Here is a 17,646-nt window from a genome sequence, read left to right on the forward strand (position 1 = left end):
ATATAAGAATTATAAATATACTCGAACTCTCTAAAGAAATTCCAGTGGAATGGTAGGCTATTATAGAAAATACAATCCTTCATATAAGAGTGCCACATATTTAGATATGAACTAAACACTCATCTTTTACAGTGACTTTAATCGCTTTCCAAGAGAACTCAACGATTAGGTACCTTAACAAGTTTTCATTTGTAGGTCACTAGTACCATGTATGCAAATGAGTTCAGGCGAAAAAAGAATTGAAAAGAAGATCGAGAGAAACAAGTTAATCGTGCCAATAGCCACTTCAGCAATTGTTCCAGTTTATAATGGATTAGTATCTAACAGTTCCACCAGAGCTTACTGTAACTCAGATCACACGCCAGATGGAACGTATCAGGTTGCGCGCACAAACAGTAAACAAACAAAGCAGTGATGCACTGGTGCCTCTACTACGAGTTTACCTAACAGGTGTCTGTATCTCTGCAACGGATTGGCAGACCACAATAGCTAATGCATTTACATGAGCACTGTTCAGGCAAAATTCAGGATATTGCCCTTCTTTTTATACCAAAGGAATATTGCCCTCCCCCTCCCCCCACCCTCTATACAGTATCTAAAAACGAATCCAATTATGACCCAGCCCCAGCAAGTATTGCACTTAAAAAATAACATCTTGACCACAAAATGAATCCAAACTCAGAACAACCCAGCCATCACACGAGTGGAACCAACTTGTGCATTTACTGCATGATGATGATTTGAAACATCGGATTCTTAACACTGAGATCCATGGCAATCTAGAAGAGGGCACCGTCATCTGGACACCATCACAGCTTGGAAACTTCACCACAAGTTCTGCATACCAAGCACTAAGAAGAGAGGCACCACATGTCAGATGGGAAAACTGGTACATCCTCGGCACTCATTTTGTACATGGCATCTATTCTCTAATAGCTTACAAACACAAGATAGGCTGATAAAGAAGAAGGTCTTGGAGGCTGGAGCACTCTCAATGTTGTTTCAAAGAACAACAACAATGAGAATTTGAAGCATTTGTTTTTCAAATGCCCTTTTTCTAAAGAGGTATTAGAGGGTATCAAAATTTCTTGGGTATAAACACGATCTTGGGAATACTAATTGTGAATGGTCAAGTATCTTCAGAATTTGTTTGGCTCCCAAGACAAAAGCTGAGGTTATAAGGGTTTTATATATGTGCTTCAACGGTTTCATATGGCATGAAAGAAACAATAGAAGATTTCAAAACATTAGATAATTAGCCCAAGTTCTGGTTCAAAGGATCATTCTTGATATAAGGTTTTACATTCAAGCCAACATGGAACAAGTACATTTCGATTAAGAACAGAGTTTTGCTTAATAGATTGATGTTACATGCTAACTTCAAGAATATGTCCCCAATTTAGTGCATCCGGCACAAGCCAATAGATGGGAAATGAAACTCAATCTTGATGGATCCGTAGGACAGGTCAAAATTGGTATTGGTGGTGCTATAAAGAATGAGCTTGGTGAAGTTGTTATGGCTTTTACTTGGATTTAACTCTAATACTTGGTTATATGCCAAGAGTTACTTGAATGCTTGCATCTTGTTGTAGTACTCAAGAGTAGATGTGGAGTTAGATTCAATGAGAGCAATACAAGCTATAAAAGGTTCGAGCAACCACCTTGGTATTGCTTGAATATTCTTGAGTCTTATTCCATTGTTTGAGGTGATAGAGTTTAAGCACATATACAAAGAATCAAATATGGTTGCAGACCACTTGGCTTCTCTGTATAGTTACGGTATGGATCTGAGATCCTTGTGTAATGTTGTTTTCTCCCCTCTTCTGAAACTCTTTCTAAACTTGTAATTGGAAGATAGGGAAGGAAAGTGTACTATAGATCTTTATATTAATGGAAGCGGGGGAGGCTTTAATCCCAAATACTTAACTTTCAAAAAAACCCCCACCCATCACAAGAACACAAAAAGAAGCATCGAATCTCATCCAAGTTATTGGAAAACAAAAATTCTTAAGGAATCGAATCCAACTCAAACTTCTATTTCTTCCAAAGATTCCACCCTCGGTCAGAAGCATAACTCACTAGGAAGAACTAACATTGTTAGACATATTTCTCCATCAAAAACTCATACCTATACATATTGGGTATTTGGTTTTGTCTTATGATAACTATGGTCACTACTCGTTAACAATTAAGCATAATACTAAGAACCTCATTTTGCTAACAATGTGGATCTTTTTTAGACAAATGTATTTAAATGTTTGTACTACCACTAAAATACAAACACTCAAAGAATTATAATCATTTAGACATACATTTAGTTAAGCGGTAGATATTCAGATGAATATCATTTTGTCAAATTCCCACACACAATTTCAGTTATGCAGCCCTTGAACACAATTTCAGGCAAACTCCTCCACTGCCCATATGCGGACCTTGCTTAAGCTTCCGACGGCATGTCTAATGCAGGCTACATGCCCCCATGTCGAATATAAAATGCTTCAAAGGCAAACTCCTCCAATGTTCTTATGCAAACCTCTTTTCTATTGACTACTAATATGCTACCACACTGGAAGTACTTACATTTCTTGAAGTGTAAATGAAACTTGAGTGTGTAGCCCGAAAGTTTTAATAACAAAAGGAAGCTTACTTCAAAAGCTCTACATTGAAGCAAGCTCCACGGTGTATGCTCGAGCATTCTAAAGCCTGAGTTCATTTCAAGAACCACTTTCGGAAGGCAGCTCCATGGTGTGCACTCAAACCTTCTAAAACACTATTGGCGCCTTTTGTTAACCTGATTGATCTGTGAAGGCATCTTGGCATCTGAAAATAATTTTGCTTCACTATCACAGAAGCACTTCTAAAATTTTCTAAGGACTTGGTGTTGGGGATTACACCAATACCAATCGGTTCCCCACTACACAGATAACTTGTATGAACACAATTCAACTCGAGATAAATTCTAAATATCAACTACAACCTATACTAACATGCCCAACTCGCTAAACAACTATTAACAATGGATAATAATGTAAAAGCGGTAAAAGCAAACCACAATACAAAGATTTACCGTGGTTCGGCCAATGATGCCTACTTCCACAAGAGCCGGTTCTTAATAAAATGGGAAGGAAGATTACAATCTCTCCTACAGTCTCTCACCTTACTAGATCACTCTTATCTCTTTCTGAGGGGTTGTATCTCTGTAAAGGTTCTCTCTTTTGTTTTAGTCCGGATTCCCAATCTTTTCCGACTTGTTTGGTTACGTTAGGTTAGGTTTTCCAAAACCTTGATTTTGGTTTTATCTCCAAAACCAAATTCGCGGATCTTGTAGCAAAGCCCACGAAAAATAGACTGGCGCTGGCGGGCGCTCACTCTGGCCTTGAGTCGCTACTGAAGACCTGGAAAAGCGCTGGCGGCGCTTTTCACTTTGAGCTGGTCGCCTCTATGTTCTTGGAACTCGAGGCCGAAGTCGCTGGCCTATCTGACTTCGGCTATCGCGATGCGAATTAATTTGTTTCTCTCGGCTCGGTTTCTCTCCTCATGTGAGGGATAACTCCACAATCTCCCCTCCGAGCGGTGAGGGGGATACCTCCATGCAATTGCCAAATCAACGGGAGGAGTGTCTTTGCCATTCCGCAATAGCACAACAAACATCAAACTTACCTTCGGTAAGACTTTGGTCATCATATCCGACCCGTTCTTGTCGGTATGGATTTTCTCGATACACAAATGCTTGTCTTCGAAAGTACTTCTCTAATCCAATGATAACGCGACGTGTATGTGCTTGGATCTAGAATGAAAACTTCGGATTCTTGCTCAAGTGGATGGCGCCCGACCACATATAGAACTACAAACTGTTTACGCTTTAGCCCTAGTTAAATCGAAGAACCTCTTCATCCATAGCAACTCTTTTGCAACACTTTCGATTGGCTGCAATGTACTTCCGCTTCAGTGGAGAGGGCAAACACACTTTTTGCAACTTAGATTGTCAAGAAACCGCTCCCCCCGCAAAAGTAACCGGATAACCGGAGGTGGACTTCATTAGGTCAACATCACCGCCATGTCCGCATCGTGTAGCCTTCAAGTAAGGGCTTACTTCCACCAAAACACAAACACGATTTGGAAGTGCCTTTGAGATATCTCAATATCCACTTAACACCTTCCCAATGCTCTTTACCCGGTTTGATGAAATCGCTTACCACCCCAAACGGCGAAAAGCAATATCCGGTCTAGTACACACCATGGCATACATCAAACGCCCCAGCTGCGGATGCATAAGGAATCTTTTCCATCGACTCTGCTCATGCTCACCCTTAGGACACATCTCTTTGGTCATGCGCCACCAAGCGGACAACCGACCGGGCCGGCATTGATCCATGTTGAATCTCTTCAACACCTTCTCAATGTAGCTTTCTTGAGAAAGCCACAACTTCCCACTCTTTTCGCCATCACGGTGATGATCCGCCCCAAGTATCTGTTTTTGCTTGACCCAAATCCTTCATCTCAAAGGACTTACTCAACTCTTTCTTCAGCTTGGATATCTTGTTGATGTTTGGGCCAACTATCAACATATCATCCACATACAGCAATAGCACAATGAAATCCCCATCTGGAAATCTCTGAACAAACACACAATGATCGGAAGCAGACTTCTTGTATCCTTGCTTCGCCATAAAGGAATCAAACTTTATGTACCACTGTCTCGGTGCTTGCTTCAATCCATACAAGCTCTTTATCAGCTTGCATACTAGGTGCTCCTTGCCTTTGACCTCAAACCCCTCTGGCTGGTCCATGTAGACATCTTCTTCAAGGTCTCCATGAAGAAAAGCTGTCTTAACATCTAGCTGCTCAACCTCTAGGTTCATACTTGCGGCCATACCCAATACCACCCGGATAGAAGTCATCTTCACTACAGAGAGAAAATCTCATCAAAGTCAATCCCTTTCCTTTGACCCGAATCCCTTCACAACAAAGGCGAAGCTTTGTGCCTTGGGTGAGGATTGTTCTCCTCATGCTTGACTTTGTATATCCACTTATTCTTGAGAACTTTTCTCCCTGTGGGTTTCTCAACTAACTCATAAGTGTGATTCTTATGCAAAGAATCCATCTCGTCATGCATGGCCTTCAACCATTTTTCTTTGTCTGTACCTTCAAGTGCCTCTTGATAGTACATAGGTTCTCCACCATCCGATAGTAGCACGTACGTATGTGGTGGATACCTGGTTGAAGCTAGTCTCTCTCTGTCAGACCTCCTTGCCCCATCTGCTGGTGCCTCAGGAGGATGTACTTCTGCTTGGCTCGGTGGTGGTTCATGCATCTCATCTGCATCTTCTATACCAATAGGTTCTATCCCATCATGAGCAATAGGATTCTCATCATGAGCTTCAAACTCATGGTTCTCTGCATTCTCAATGCCTTCTGCACGTTCCACAGTAGGAACTTCTGGTTCTGAATCAACAAGATCATTGGTGAAAGCTTGTAGCTTCTCACCCTCCTCAAAGTCTGCTATGGTTTGGTCTTCCAGGAACACAACATCTCGACTTCGGATTACCTTCTTGTTAATCGGATCATAGAGTTTGTAACCAAACTTTTCATCTCCATAACCCAGAAAAATGCACTGCTTGGCTTTGTCATCAAGCTTGGATCTCTCATCCTTCGGAATATGCACAAATGCCATGCACCCAAATACCCTCAAGTATCCATAATCAACATCTCTGCCTGACCATACTCTCTCGGATAATCACTATTCGAGGCTTTCTTCGGTGACAGGTTGATCACATGCACGGTAGATGCGTTGCTTCTACCCGGTAGCTTCTAGGTAGCTTAGAGTGGGATAGCATGCATCTTATCCTCTCTACAATGGTACGGTTCATTCTCTCGCTATTCCATTCTCATTTGCGGTGTCTTGGGGAACGGTGCGCTCATGGCCGAATCCCATGACTCGGCAATACTCTTCAAATGGCCCAATGTACTCACCCCCATTATCCGGCGAATACATTTCAACAACTTCCAGATCTCTCTTTCCACCATCTTTGTGGAATTTCTCAAACACGCCAAGTACTTCATCCTTGGTCTTCGGACTATAGGCCCATATCTTTCTTGGCGATCATCAATGAATGTCAAAAGTCTGAAACTCCTCGGTGGGACTTCACTCTCATAGGACCACATAAGTGCGGTGCACTAGCTCAGGGCGGTGTCCTTTACGTGAGACGGGAATCTTTGGAAAGACACCACTGTGTTGCTTTCCTACCAAACAATGAGTACATGTATTTAAATGTGTACCTTTAATGTCCGGCATGGCCTTTTGCTTAGCAAGAACTTCCATCCCTTTTATGCCCATGTGACCGCGATCTCTTGTGCCACAGTTCAGGATGAAGCTTCTTCTTCTCGCGCGATTAAACCTGCTTTACACAAACTAGCCTGTGTTTTGTAAAGAGAGCAAGTTTTCTTTCCTCTGGCTGCTACAATGGAACCTCTGGTCAGTTTCCATACCCCGTTACCAAACGAGTTTACAAAGCCATCATCATCTAATTTCCCAGCCGAAATTAGGCTTAACCGTATGTCAGGGACATGTCTTACATCCTTGAGTGTCAAGGTGTAGCCGACATTGGTTTCTACATGAACATCTCCAATGCCTATAATCTTGAGACTCCATCATTACCCATCCTTACTTCACCATATTCACCACGGTTGTAGGTAGTGAAGAATCCCTGTCGCGGTGTGACGTGATAGGATGCTCCTGTATCTATCACCCACTCTGTATCCTGACATGAGGTACTCAGACAGCACACACCACAATCTGACACAATTCCCACTAGGTCATCGACTAGTGCGGTAGTATCTCTGCCTGTGTTTCCGTTCCTCTGCACCATGTCTTCATGTACACAGTTATTCTTCTCATCCTTCTTGATTGTTCGCGACTCATATCTGAAGTGGCCTTTGGTGGCACAATAGTAACATTGCCTCTCTGCCTTAGAAGTTCTAGCTTCACCCCTAGATTTACTTCTGTCATCACCTCTAGAGCGAGATGGTTTTCTTCCCGACCTCTCCCCCGTTTCTCTGTGAAAAGGACCTCTGAGTTAGAAGAGCTGCTTCTTGCACTCCTTCTAGTCTCCTCATTCAACAAAGACGTGGTAGCCATCTCCATGGTAACAATTCCATCCTTGGCTGCTCCATGTAGAGAAACTAAATGTCTCCCAACTTTGGGTAGAGAGCCTAATAGAAACAAAGCCTCAACTTCGTCTCCCAAATTGATCTTCATCAAATGCATCGATTGATGATATTTTTGTACTTCATTAAGATGCTCAGACATTGAAGAACCTTCTTGGTACTTCGTGTCTGCAAACTTCTTAACGACTAGCACTTTGTTTCCACCCGACTTCCTCTCATAAAGGTCTTCGAGTTTCTTCCATAGACTGAAGGCTGTAGTCTCTTGGGCTACATGGTGAAAGACACTGTCGTCAATCCACTGTCGAATGTATCCAATCGCTTTTCTGTCAAGCTTTTTCCACTCAGCCTCATCAGTCTTTTCTGGTTTTACTCCCTCATTCTCAATGGGAAGTGCCAAGTCCTTGCAGTATAGCAAGTCTTCCATCTTGGCTTTCCAGATGGTGTAGTTCTTCCTATTCAGACTCATCATACGAGTGTTCACGGAATGGTCCATCTCTACAAGTTATTTAACCTCAAATCTTCTCTCAGGAATTTCGTCAAACACCTTCTGACCAAGATTCGGATAACACCCTAGGCTATTCTAACCAAGGCTCTGATACCACTTGTTGGGGATTACACCAATACCAATCGGTTCCCCCACTACACAGATAACTTGTATGAACACAATTCAACTCCAGATAAATTCTAAATATCAACTACAACCTATACTAACATGCCCAACTCGCTAAACAACTATTAACAACGGATAATAATGTAAAGCAGTAAAAGCAAACCACAACACAAAGATTTACCGTGGTTCGGCCAATGATGCCTACTTCCACAAGAGCCAGTTCTTAATAAAATGGGAAGGAAGATTACAATCTCTCCTTACAGTCTCTCACCTTACTAGATCACTCTTATCTCTTTACAGGGTTGTATCTCTGTAAAGGTTCTCTCTCTTTGTTTTAGTCTGGATTCCCAATCCTTCTGACTTGTTTGGTTCTGTTAGGTTAGGTTTTCCAAAACCTTGATTTTGGTTTTATCTCCAAAAACCAAATTCGCGGGTACTGTAGCAAAGCCCACGAAAAATAGACTGGCGAAGGCTGGCGCTCTCTGGCCTTAGTCGCTACCAAGACTGGAAGGCGAGCGGCGCTTTCACTTTGAGCTGGTCGCCCTATGTTATGGAACTCGAAGCGAAGTCGCTATCTCTGGCCTTGAGCTGGCGACTTATCTTGCGATGCGAATTAAGCTTGTTTCTCTCGGCTCGGTTTCTCTCCTCATGTGAGGATAACTCCAACACTTGGCACCCTCATGAAGAGGAACATTTATCTAACGTGGCTAGCAACTGATTAGAAGCTCCCCCCCATAAGGAGAACCATGAATTTATTTCTAGGGCGAGTATTGGAGGTCCCCAAATTCAGATGGTACTTACTTTTACATATGTATAAAAAATCGTGATTTGGCCTCCAAAATCCATCGCCAAATTGAAGTGTGTCATCTTGAGCCTACAATCGGTACCTCCATCAATTAACGAGAGCTGATAATCATGGGGAAACTTCGGTTAATGACTTAATGCTAAGAGATCTTTTAACACCGCGAGTCGATTATTCAATACAAGATACGGACTGTTAGGTAGCACGCAAGGGCAACCGGTTGTGCCGCCATTTCATAGTTGTCTTGAAAGCACTTAAGTGGATTTGAATCCTATCCTCAAAACTAATACTTCGAAAGTTTCCATCACGAGAGACCACAAAGTATCAATAGATTGTGTAATTTGTTAACCATCTAAAGATCGATGACCATCGCGCTACAATAACCGTTTATGCGACTCAAACAAGTTATACCCGCAAAGGGGTGTTTTAGCTTTCTCCTGATTATTGTAGAGGAGAACGAGATGGGTTTGGACTTTGGATGGGACCGAGGTCGCTGTGAGCGAACTGCCTACGTATCTTCTCTCGTTTTTCCTTTTGTTGGGGAGAGAAGAATCAGGTCCGACGTAGTTCCAGTAGATGGTATTTATAGGATTCTGGGGGTGGAGATCCTTCAGACACGTGTACCCTTTGTGTACAAATGTAGGGTAGAGATCGTGAATGAGTGCTGGAGTGGTTTTGGTGTGAGTCATACTCTGATTGGGAGTTGGCGCGGTAGTCCCTATTTCCCGGTGGTGGGAAATGCAAATAAGATTTTGGCAATGATTACATCTGGTGGGGCGCGTTCTGTCTCTGGCCAAGTGTTCGTACTGAAGTATCTTCATTCGTACCACCTACTTGTAAGGAGTTGCTCCGCAGGTCGGTCTTGGAGGTCGATCGTTGAGGTAAACGTGTTTTAGTTTCGCAAAACACACCTACTTGTAAGGAGTTGCTCCGCGAATGTCGGTCTTGGAGGTCGATCGTTGAGGTCGCTTGTGTTTAAATGCGCAATGTTCCTTAGTGGGGATATTGCTCCCTACCACACACCCCTCTCGATTAGAATGGCTGGGTTCATGCAGCGATCTGGCGAGAAGACGCAAACTTGGGTGAAGCATGAGCGAGCTATGGAGATCGTTCGTTTGGGATGCGGCCGAGTTGAAACTGGCGGAAAGAAATGTTTGCGTGTTGCGGTACGTGACAGAATCATAGCGGTTGGAAGGAATCGTGTCGCCCAGCGGTATTCGGAGGTCGAAAAAAAGAGCGATTTGCTTGAACACGCGTGTGTGGGCTATATCATAGGCGTAATCATAACTTCTTGGGAACTGAACAAAGCGGTTGTGCAAAATCAAAATTAGAGGCAACCAAAAGGCATTTCCGTGTTTCTTCTTCCGCAAAAAAACGAGGATTTGGTGGAGTGCTTACATTCTTTGTTTTTTGCTTTTCATTTTCGCTTTGCTTTCTTCGTTCGGTAGGGTTTATTAAGTTGGTAGGTCAGTGTTAGGTTATAGGGTTTAGGGTTTGGTGATTCGAGAATAAGGTGATATTGCAATGTCGGATTCTGACGACACTCGTTCGGAAGAGGTACGGGAAGTTTCACTGAGTTGTGGAGAGTATGAAGAAGAGGATGAGGATTCGTTGAGTGGCGGTGATGATCGGATTGTAGTGGAAGAAGAAGTTAGAGTAGAGGAGGTTAATAGCCGATCTGGGTCAGAAGATGAGGTGGCTAGTACGTCTGGTCGAGGAGGGATGACGCCAGCATGTGACCCACCCCTAAGAGCTGTAAATCAGCGGGCTGCCAGCTCGTTTCCTGAGCTGCGAGCAGCGTATGGGATTAATGTTCCTGACCTGGAAATATACGAACCTAGGTTGAGTGAAAATGTTCGTAGTGAGGGGTACAAGCCTCCGAATGGTGGAGTAATCATATGTGAAGGTCAGTTGAGAGCGTTCATGCAGCTACCGTTCTCGAAATTAGTTTGTGACTTCTTGAGCTATTGTGGGAAGTCTCCATGTCAGTTCGTTGGCAACACCTGGCGACTATTCAGGGTGTTCAATCTGTTAAATGCGAGTGGGGAATTCCACATAGGTGTGTCTGACATAATAGAGCATTACGTAATGAGGCGGTCTGGTAATCTGAACTTTAGCTTGCAAACCATGCCGACGCGTTCTGCTGTGCTTGATGGTGTAAGCAATGAGGCCCTGGGCGAGGAGGCGGCTGTTGCTAGTGGGGCAACTCATCGTGCCGGTGGATGTAGGTTCGCGAACTAGGATGTGTAGTCTAGCCGGTGGGTAGGATTGGCTTCCTCTTTGTTGTGTTAGTGGGTGAGCCTTTGCTCCTCTAACTTGGTTTTATCTCTTTGTTTTGTTTGCAGATATTCCCATGCGGACTCGAACCGATCGTGGGGAGATAGAAAGGTTCGCCGCGGTTGAGTCGGGAACAAAAGCGAGCTAAGCTTCCGGAGTTTGCTCATTTCTTTGAGGAAAAAGGAGGTGCCGCGATCCGGGGAAGAGGAAGGTGCAAAAGGAGCGAGCTCTAAGTCGGACGGCGAAGGGTGATGGAAAAGCGTACAAGTGATCGATAACACGGGAGGACCGAGACGGGCGCGTCTGGCGGCGTCCTGTTGTGGAGGCTGCGGGGGCTGGTAGCTCGAGCTTTTATCCCGGGGGACTGACCATTGATGCTCCTGTGGAGTTGGAGACTGTAGTTTTCGCTGCTCCTCCCAGGGGCAGGTCGGAGAAGAGGAGAGCTGAAGTGGCAGAGCCAGAGGGAGCTCGAATGGCTAAAGTGATGCGACATGCGTTGGGGGAGGGTTCGAGTGGAGGAGGTGGTGCTGGCGGTGGGCGTCGGAGTCGGGCGCGTCCTGAACAGGTCATGGACTTGGCCACCTTCGGTGCGGGATCTAGTCCGCCTCGACAAGTACGGGAACCCAGTCCGCTGGTGAAAGCGAAGGCTCCCCGTAAGGCGAGTGGAAAAGCGGTTGTGAGTGGCGATGAGCTGGAGGCTCAATTTGTGTACCTGGACGAGCACGGAGGGCAGCGAACTGTAAAGCGCACCGACTGCAGCTTCAGGTCGAGTAAGGTAGCGGCCTGTTTGCTGGAACAGATCGCCCTGGATGGGAACCGCAAGGAACTTGATGAGAAGGGGCTAGCGGATACCATACGTCGGATGGAAATCGCGCAATGTCTGGTACGTAGAATTATCGTCCGTTAGTATAGCATGTTAACCTCTATTCGTTGCTTTGATCTGTTTGCGTGTGTGCCTTGTGGCAGCTTGTCAGCGGGTTCCAAAAGTTGAAAGAGATTGCGCAGTTCGCTGAAACAGATAGGGAGTCTGTGCTGAGGTTGACTGAAGAGCTGAAAAACGTGCAGGACGCGGCCAAGATGGAGCGTGATGAGCTCGAGGGTCTGCGGAAGGCACATGAAGCTCTGACTCTGTCGAAGATCTTTGAAAGACAAAGGCGAAGATCTGAAGCGAAGTTAGAAGGAAGCGAAGGTAGGTAACGTTAAGTTGCGCCCGGATGGAAATGGGGAGGCCGAGCGATTATACCCCTTTGACCGTAAGAAAATTGCTCGGGACGCTACTAAAGCGCATTTAACGATCTGGATCTTGACTCACGGAGATCTGGAAATGGAGTACAAGGCTTTGAAGGAGGAACATGCACGGCTACCGTCCGTTACCCGGATGGAACAGTCTGAGAGGCGTCGGTGGGGCGATTAGGTCTTCCTTGATCATACCGAAACCGTGGTGTCCGGAAATTTATTACTTTTGACGCTACCGATGAGTTTAAAGCTGGGCCGGGATATCGATCGAAGTGGAGGGGAAGGCGGCTGAAGAAGTTGATGAAGCGTTTGAGCTGTGGCCCGATCGTGGGGCCCATGGAGGCCAAATGTGAATTTATTTTTGTTTCTTGTCGGCTTATATCTTTGTGATACAATAGAACCGGGTTTCACAGGGGTAACCCGCGATTCGTTTTCTTGTCTTTGTTGTATTATACTCTTGAGCAAAATTTGGTACCCCATGCTGATCGGGGTAACCATGCGATGTTGGTATTTGTGTAGCCGGGTTGGATTTCACGAGTAGTCTCTCCTGACTTCGGCTAAACAACGATCTGAATGAGAAAACCGGTAAAACCGTGTCGTTCTTTGTTTTCATCGCGGTGTTGGCTATTTGTTTTGCTCGTTGTATTGCTTGACTCGTTTGCTTGGTGCTAGCTGAATGTGATTAGATGCGCGCGAAACGTAAGCGTGGTATGTGCGTTGCGGTGACCCCTTGGCTGCTGATGACTTGTAAGCGTGGATGAGCGTGCTGCTGTTGGGTTATACCGCCGAGACGTTGTTCGAATTGCGATTTATTCAATCGCGGCAACCCGAAGTCACGGCTTCACGCGTCGTGACGTGTAGGGGGGCGAGGGGTTCAGGGGACATAATGATGGCGGGCAGATGGCGTTTGGCGTCTCAAGGCAATTATGAGGCTCTTAGGAAAAGACGTTTCCTAAGGAATATAAACGGCTCTTTACATACCATCGAGGTATTTGGCCATCGTTGAGTCTGCGCTGCTCTCTATCTTCTTCGCTCTACCCTGTCGCCGTGCTTTGCTCTTCTTGCTTCTTCACCAGGTACGTGATTCCTTCTTTGTAAATGTTATTCTGTTTGAATAATACCTAGAGTAAGTGTTAACTGAAGCCGCCGTAACTTTGCTGCTAGGTTGGGATGGCTAGATGTCGTGCGTTTGTGAGAGAAACGTCGCCACTATCAATGGAGGAGATGGAGTTTGAGCCTCATGTTCATGGCGATCGGGGGAAGAGAAAGGTTGCAGAGGGAGAAGCGAAGGGTCATAAAACGACCGAGAGAGATAGTCGCTGCTGGTGGCATTGTATTCGGTGTCGCCCGGAAGTGGGTGAAACTCCATCGTCGTTTGGGTGAGCAAATGAACGGGAAAAGATTAAGCCCGATTCTGGTGAGAGTTCGGCCCGCCATGTAAGGATGTGGGGAGCCGAATTCTACTACCGGGAAGACGGGGAAGAGCGTATGGTGAAAGCGCTTTCGGTAGCTTCCACTTCCACTCTCGGCTCCCATAACTAAGCGTTGAAGGGATTGTGCTAGATGGTGATAAAGCGAGGTCAAGAAGGCGAGGACATGGGGGACACTACTAGGGGCGATGGATATGGCGCTTGTTTGGTGAGTTCACGATAGCTTAAGCCGCTGTTGTACCGGCTTCGGTGGAGTCAGTGGTCTAATTGTGTTCATGCGGTTTCTTGCGGGGGTATGATAAAATTTGAAAGATCTTTGTGCGGCGTTCGAGACTAGTGGGAATCCGCCGCGTGGAGCTGGGGTTAATCGCGAAGCGTGGGGGTGGACAAGAAGAAACTAGAAGTGATGTCCACCAAGTACCCGAGCGTATGACTCTTTGAAACGGCTTATCTTGATGTGATGGATGTGGAAAGGAAAGGGAATTGGCGGTTGTGACGGCTTATCGCGAAAAATGTCGGGAGGTGGGTGGCGAAAGCGAAGAAGGCGATATCTGAAGCTGTATATCGCCTATGCGCTCTGGGCGAAAAGTATGACATCTTTGAGGTCATTTCGACATCTTTACCGCCGACTAAGCGCGACCCGGAAGACAAGCATGTCATTACTGAAAATTGATAAGGTGATCATCATCTGACTCTGTCAGTCGTAAGTTGTGAATATAGTCTACATTCCTCTCTCTTATACGGGAGCAAACAATAGAGCTGTGTTTTCAGGCTTGCCTGAGCAGTTCGCCTTTTTGTTCGGAGGACTGGTTTCCACGAAAGTGGCAGTTCTATACTTTGTTTATTTTGCATGAGATGCCGATCTGGATTTTCTGGGTAATCCCAGCAGATCGGTGGGCATATCTATTGCAATGCTTGATCGAATATTGTTATTGCTTGTGTTTCTCATGCATGTTATGTGTTCTGTGTATGATGTATGTAGCTTGCGATAGCTGAGTGTTTGCTCGTGGAGAGCGTTCTCGTTTTAGTCGATCCTAGAAATATAGGTCCTCGACGTTACAAGAATTGGAGAGGCTAAGTCGCGTGTGAGCTCACGAGAGATGCCTCTTTGAGGCGTTCTGCTTTAGTCGATCCTAGAAATATAGGTCCCTCGGCGTTACAAGAATTGGAGAGGCTAAGTAGCACAATGAGCTCCCGAGGAATGCGCTTTCGGCGAGGCGTTCTCTTTTTAGTCGATCCTAGAAATATAGGTCCTCGGCGTTACAAGAATTGGAGAGGCTAAGTCGCTGTAAGCTCCCCGAGAATTGTCGCTTTCGGTGAGGCGTTCGCTTTAGTCGATCCTAGAAATATAGGTCCTCGGCGTTACAAAAATTGGAGAGGCTAAATTCGCGTAAGCTCCCCGGTATTGCGCTTTCGGCGAGAGCGTTCTCGTTTTAGTCGATCCTAGAAATATAGGTCCTCGGCGTTACAAGAATTGGAAAGGCTAAGTAGCACGTGAGTATGCAATACAACTAACTGGAGTAGATAGTATCGGTCGGCCGCAAAACTTGTCTTACATTAATGAAAACAAAAGATTTACAACATGAATGGCGCATTTCTTGATAAAATTTTTTGATAGATAAGTATTCAAAGGTCGGGTAACATTTTCCCCTCTTGGGTTCTTATCCAAATGCTCCATTGCCAACGGCGCCGTTCCACGATGTAGGGGCCTTCCCATGTATGGGGGCTAACTTGGAATCGTCCTGCGTCTTTTTGAGCACTAGGTCTCGGGCTATGAAAAACCTAGGATGAACTTCGCTTATTGTAGGAGTTCTTGAGTTTCTTTGTAAGATCGACGACTCGGCCACGGCAGCTAAGTCTCGCTTTTCTTCCAACAATCGGCGTCTAAAGGGATAACACGCGAGTCGTTATACCACGACTCAACAAGTTACGATCGAGTTGTAGTAGTGGTCATCAACTTCGGTGGGAATTACGGCTTCGTGCCATAACATAAGGAGAATGGGGACTCGCCCCGTCTTTGAGCGAAGTAGTGCGGTGAGCCCATAGAATGTTTTCAACTGGTTTGGCCATTGGCTCTTATTCTTTTCAATCTTCTTCTTCAAATTTTCCAAGATTGCTTTATTCTTGAAAACGCTTCGCAGCGTTACTCGGCGTCTTGCGGAGTAGAGAACGCGTGAATGATCTTCCACTTGGCTAGGAACTCTTTAACTGCTCGCCTTTGAATTGAGGCCGTTGTCCATTACTAGTGTATGTAGTAAAACCAAATCTGGTGATAATGTGAGTCCGTGATGAAGTTTCGACATGGGACTCTTTGGCGTGGCGAGAGGCATGGCCTCGACCCACTTGGTGAAGTAGTCGGTGGCAGCTAAGACAAAGCGGAAGCCAGTACTCTTCTGTGGAATGAATGGTCCCATGATGTCCATGCCCCACATGTGAAATGGCCACGGGCTCGCTATCTTGTCGGTTCGCGGCGGGGTTGGATGATATTGTGGCCGAACGTTTGGCATTTGAGACATTTGAGGACGTATGCTTTAGCATCGATCTGCATCCGGGGCCAGAAATATCCTTGAGAGATGGCCTTGTGGGCTAATGGCGACGCCCGGCGTGATTTCCACATTAAGCCGTGGATTTCGGCAAAAATCAATCGACCACGATGCGGGGTAATGCATCGTAAGTGTGGGCCACCAGGTAGATTTCTGAATAGCTTGTTTTGGAGTAAACAATAGCGCCCGAGCTTGATAAGAGACTGCACCGGCCTTGATGCGTTCTTCGGGGGCGTGCCATCTTGGATATAATCGATGATGGCTGCATCCATGTTTGGCTCAACCGGCCGGAGGAGAGGAAATAGGTAAACATCATCAAGGTATGGTCGACTTGGTATATCGGTCGGTCGGCGACTTCTATGAGAACTTGTCGGGGAACGCATTTCGAGTCCGGGTAGCCAAATAAGCTAAAGCTATGCATGCAGCGTGGCGGTTCTCCTCACATAAGAAATGATGTATGTGTACCGCTTTAAAAGAAGGCAATAAGCCGATGAGCGACACGAAGATACTTGGAAGGTTACCTTCGTGGGTAGTGTACTCTTTTTACGCAACTGGCGAGCGACCGGTTGCGAGTCACTAAAGACTTGGAGCTCTTCAACACACCGAGTGCGGTATATCCAGTAGTCCCCTAATTAAGCCAGATTACTCCGGCTTCATTGTTGGATGTTGCAAAATCAATGCGGACTGACTTTTCAATCATATTTCCGTCGGGGAAACTAAAGGCGACTCGATGCGCTTCCACGAGATTACTCGAACCATCCACAAAAGAGACCCAATGCGATTTGACTCCGTTTTGTGTAATGCGGGAGCTCGGTTTCTTGCTCCCGTTAGGGGTCCTCGGTTGGGAAATCTGCTAGGAAATCGGCGGCGACGACCTTTACGAAAGTCGCGGGGGCGAACTCTATGTGGTGTTCTCCGAGTTCTTACCCAAACCGCCATTCGAGTAGTCTTGTTTTCTTTGTGAAGGACTTTTTCAATGGAAGGTCGGTAAGAACTTTAATTTGATGTGCTTGAAAATACGGCCCTGAACTTCCGTCGCGAAATACAACAAAGCAAATACGGCTCGTTCGAGGAAGGAATAGTTCTTTTCGGCCGGGCGTGAGTGTCTTACTTTCGTGAAGTAGATCGGCTTCTCTGAATTGTTCTCCTCTTTAAAGAACCCGAGCTGATGGCGAAGTTGGAAATGGCCCGATAAAGCCCGGTGTCTCTCCATATCTTGGTTTGGCTAAGGCGGGGCGTGGTGAGATACTCTTTGAGAGTAGCGAATGCATGATGACATTGATCGCTCCATGAGAACGGCTCGCCTTTTTGAGGAGAGCTGCGAGGAACGGTCGACATTTATCACGAGGCCCTTGATATGAATCGGTTGGCGCCCGCGACCATTCCCGACAACCGTATCTGTTTCTTTGTCGCGTGGATCGGGCATATCTAAACGCTTCGGATCTGGTCGATTTGCCTCGATCCCGCGACGACACCTGATACCCTAAAACTTGCGGGAGGGCGCTGAAAGAGGCATTTTTTGGGGTTCAATTTCATGCCCGTCTGGCGTAGTCCGGAAACGCTTGTTCTAAGTGGGTGAGG

The 17,646-nt window shown here is 45.8% G+C and overlaps 1 protein-coding gene across 1 annotated transcript; it reads left to right on the forward strand.

Moving 5' to 3' along the window:
* Positions 1-10,103: 10,103 nt before the first annotated feature.
* LOC147483135 (uncharacterized) lies at positions 10,104-12,053 on the forward strand. Its single transcript, XM_086579495.1, has 3 exons — positions 10,104-10,485; positions 11,150-11,739; positions 11,823-12,053. The coding sequence occupies exons 1-3, from the start codon at positions 10,104-10,106 to the stop codon at positions 12,051-12,053; spliced, it is 1,203 nt and encodes a 400-aa protein (XP_086435621.1).
* Positions 12,054-17,646: the final 5,593 nt, after the last annotated feature.

The sequence above is a fragment of the Coptis chinensis genome, chromosome 8 (assembly GCF_015680905.1).
Source record: "Coptis chinensis isolate HL-2020 chromosome 8, ASM1568090v1, whole genome shotgun sequence".
In the NCBI taxonomy this organism is placed as follows: Eukaryota; Viridiplantae; Streptophyta; class Magnoliopsida; order Ranunculales; family Ranunculaceae; genus Coptis; species Coptis chinensis.

Excerpts from the sequence above, each read along its gene's own strand:
- LOC147483135 (XM_086579495.1), top strand. The coding sequence starts at position 10,104 with ATGTCGGATTCTGACGACACTCGTTCGGAAGAGGTACGGGAAGTTTCA. Across the intron at positions 10,486-11,149 it reads TGGAGTAATCATATGTGAAG|ACGGGCGCGTCTGGCGGCGT; the intron begins GTCAGTTGAGAG and ends GGGAGGACCGAG. Across the intron at positions 11,740-11,822 it reads TGGAAATCGCGCAATGTCTG|CTTGTCAGCGGGTTCCAAAA; the intron begins GTACGTAGAATT and ends GCCTTGTGGCAG.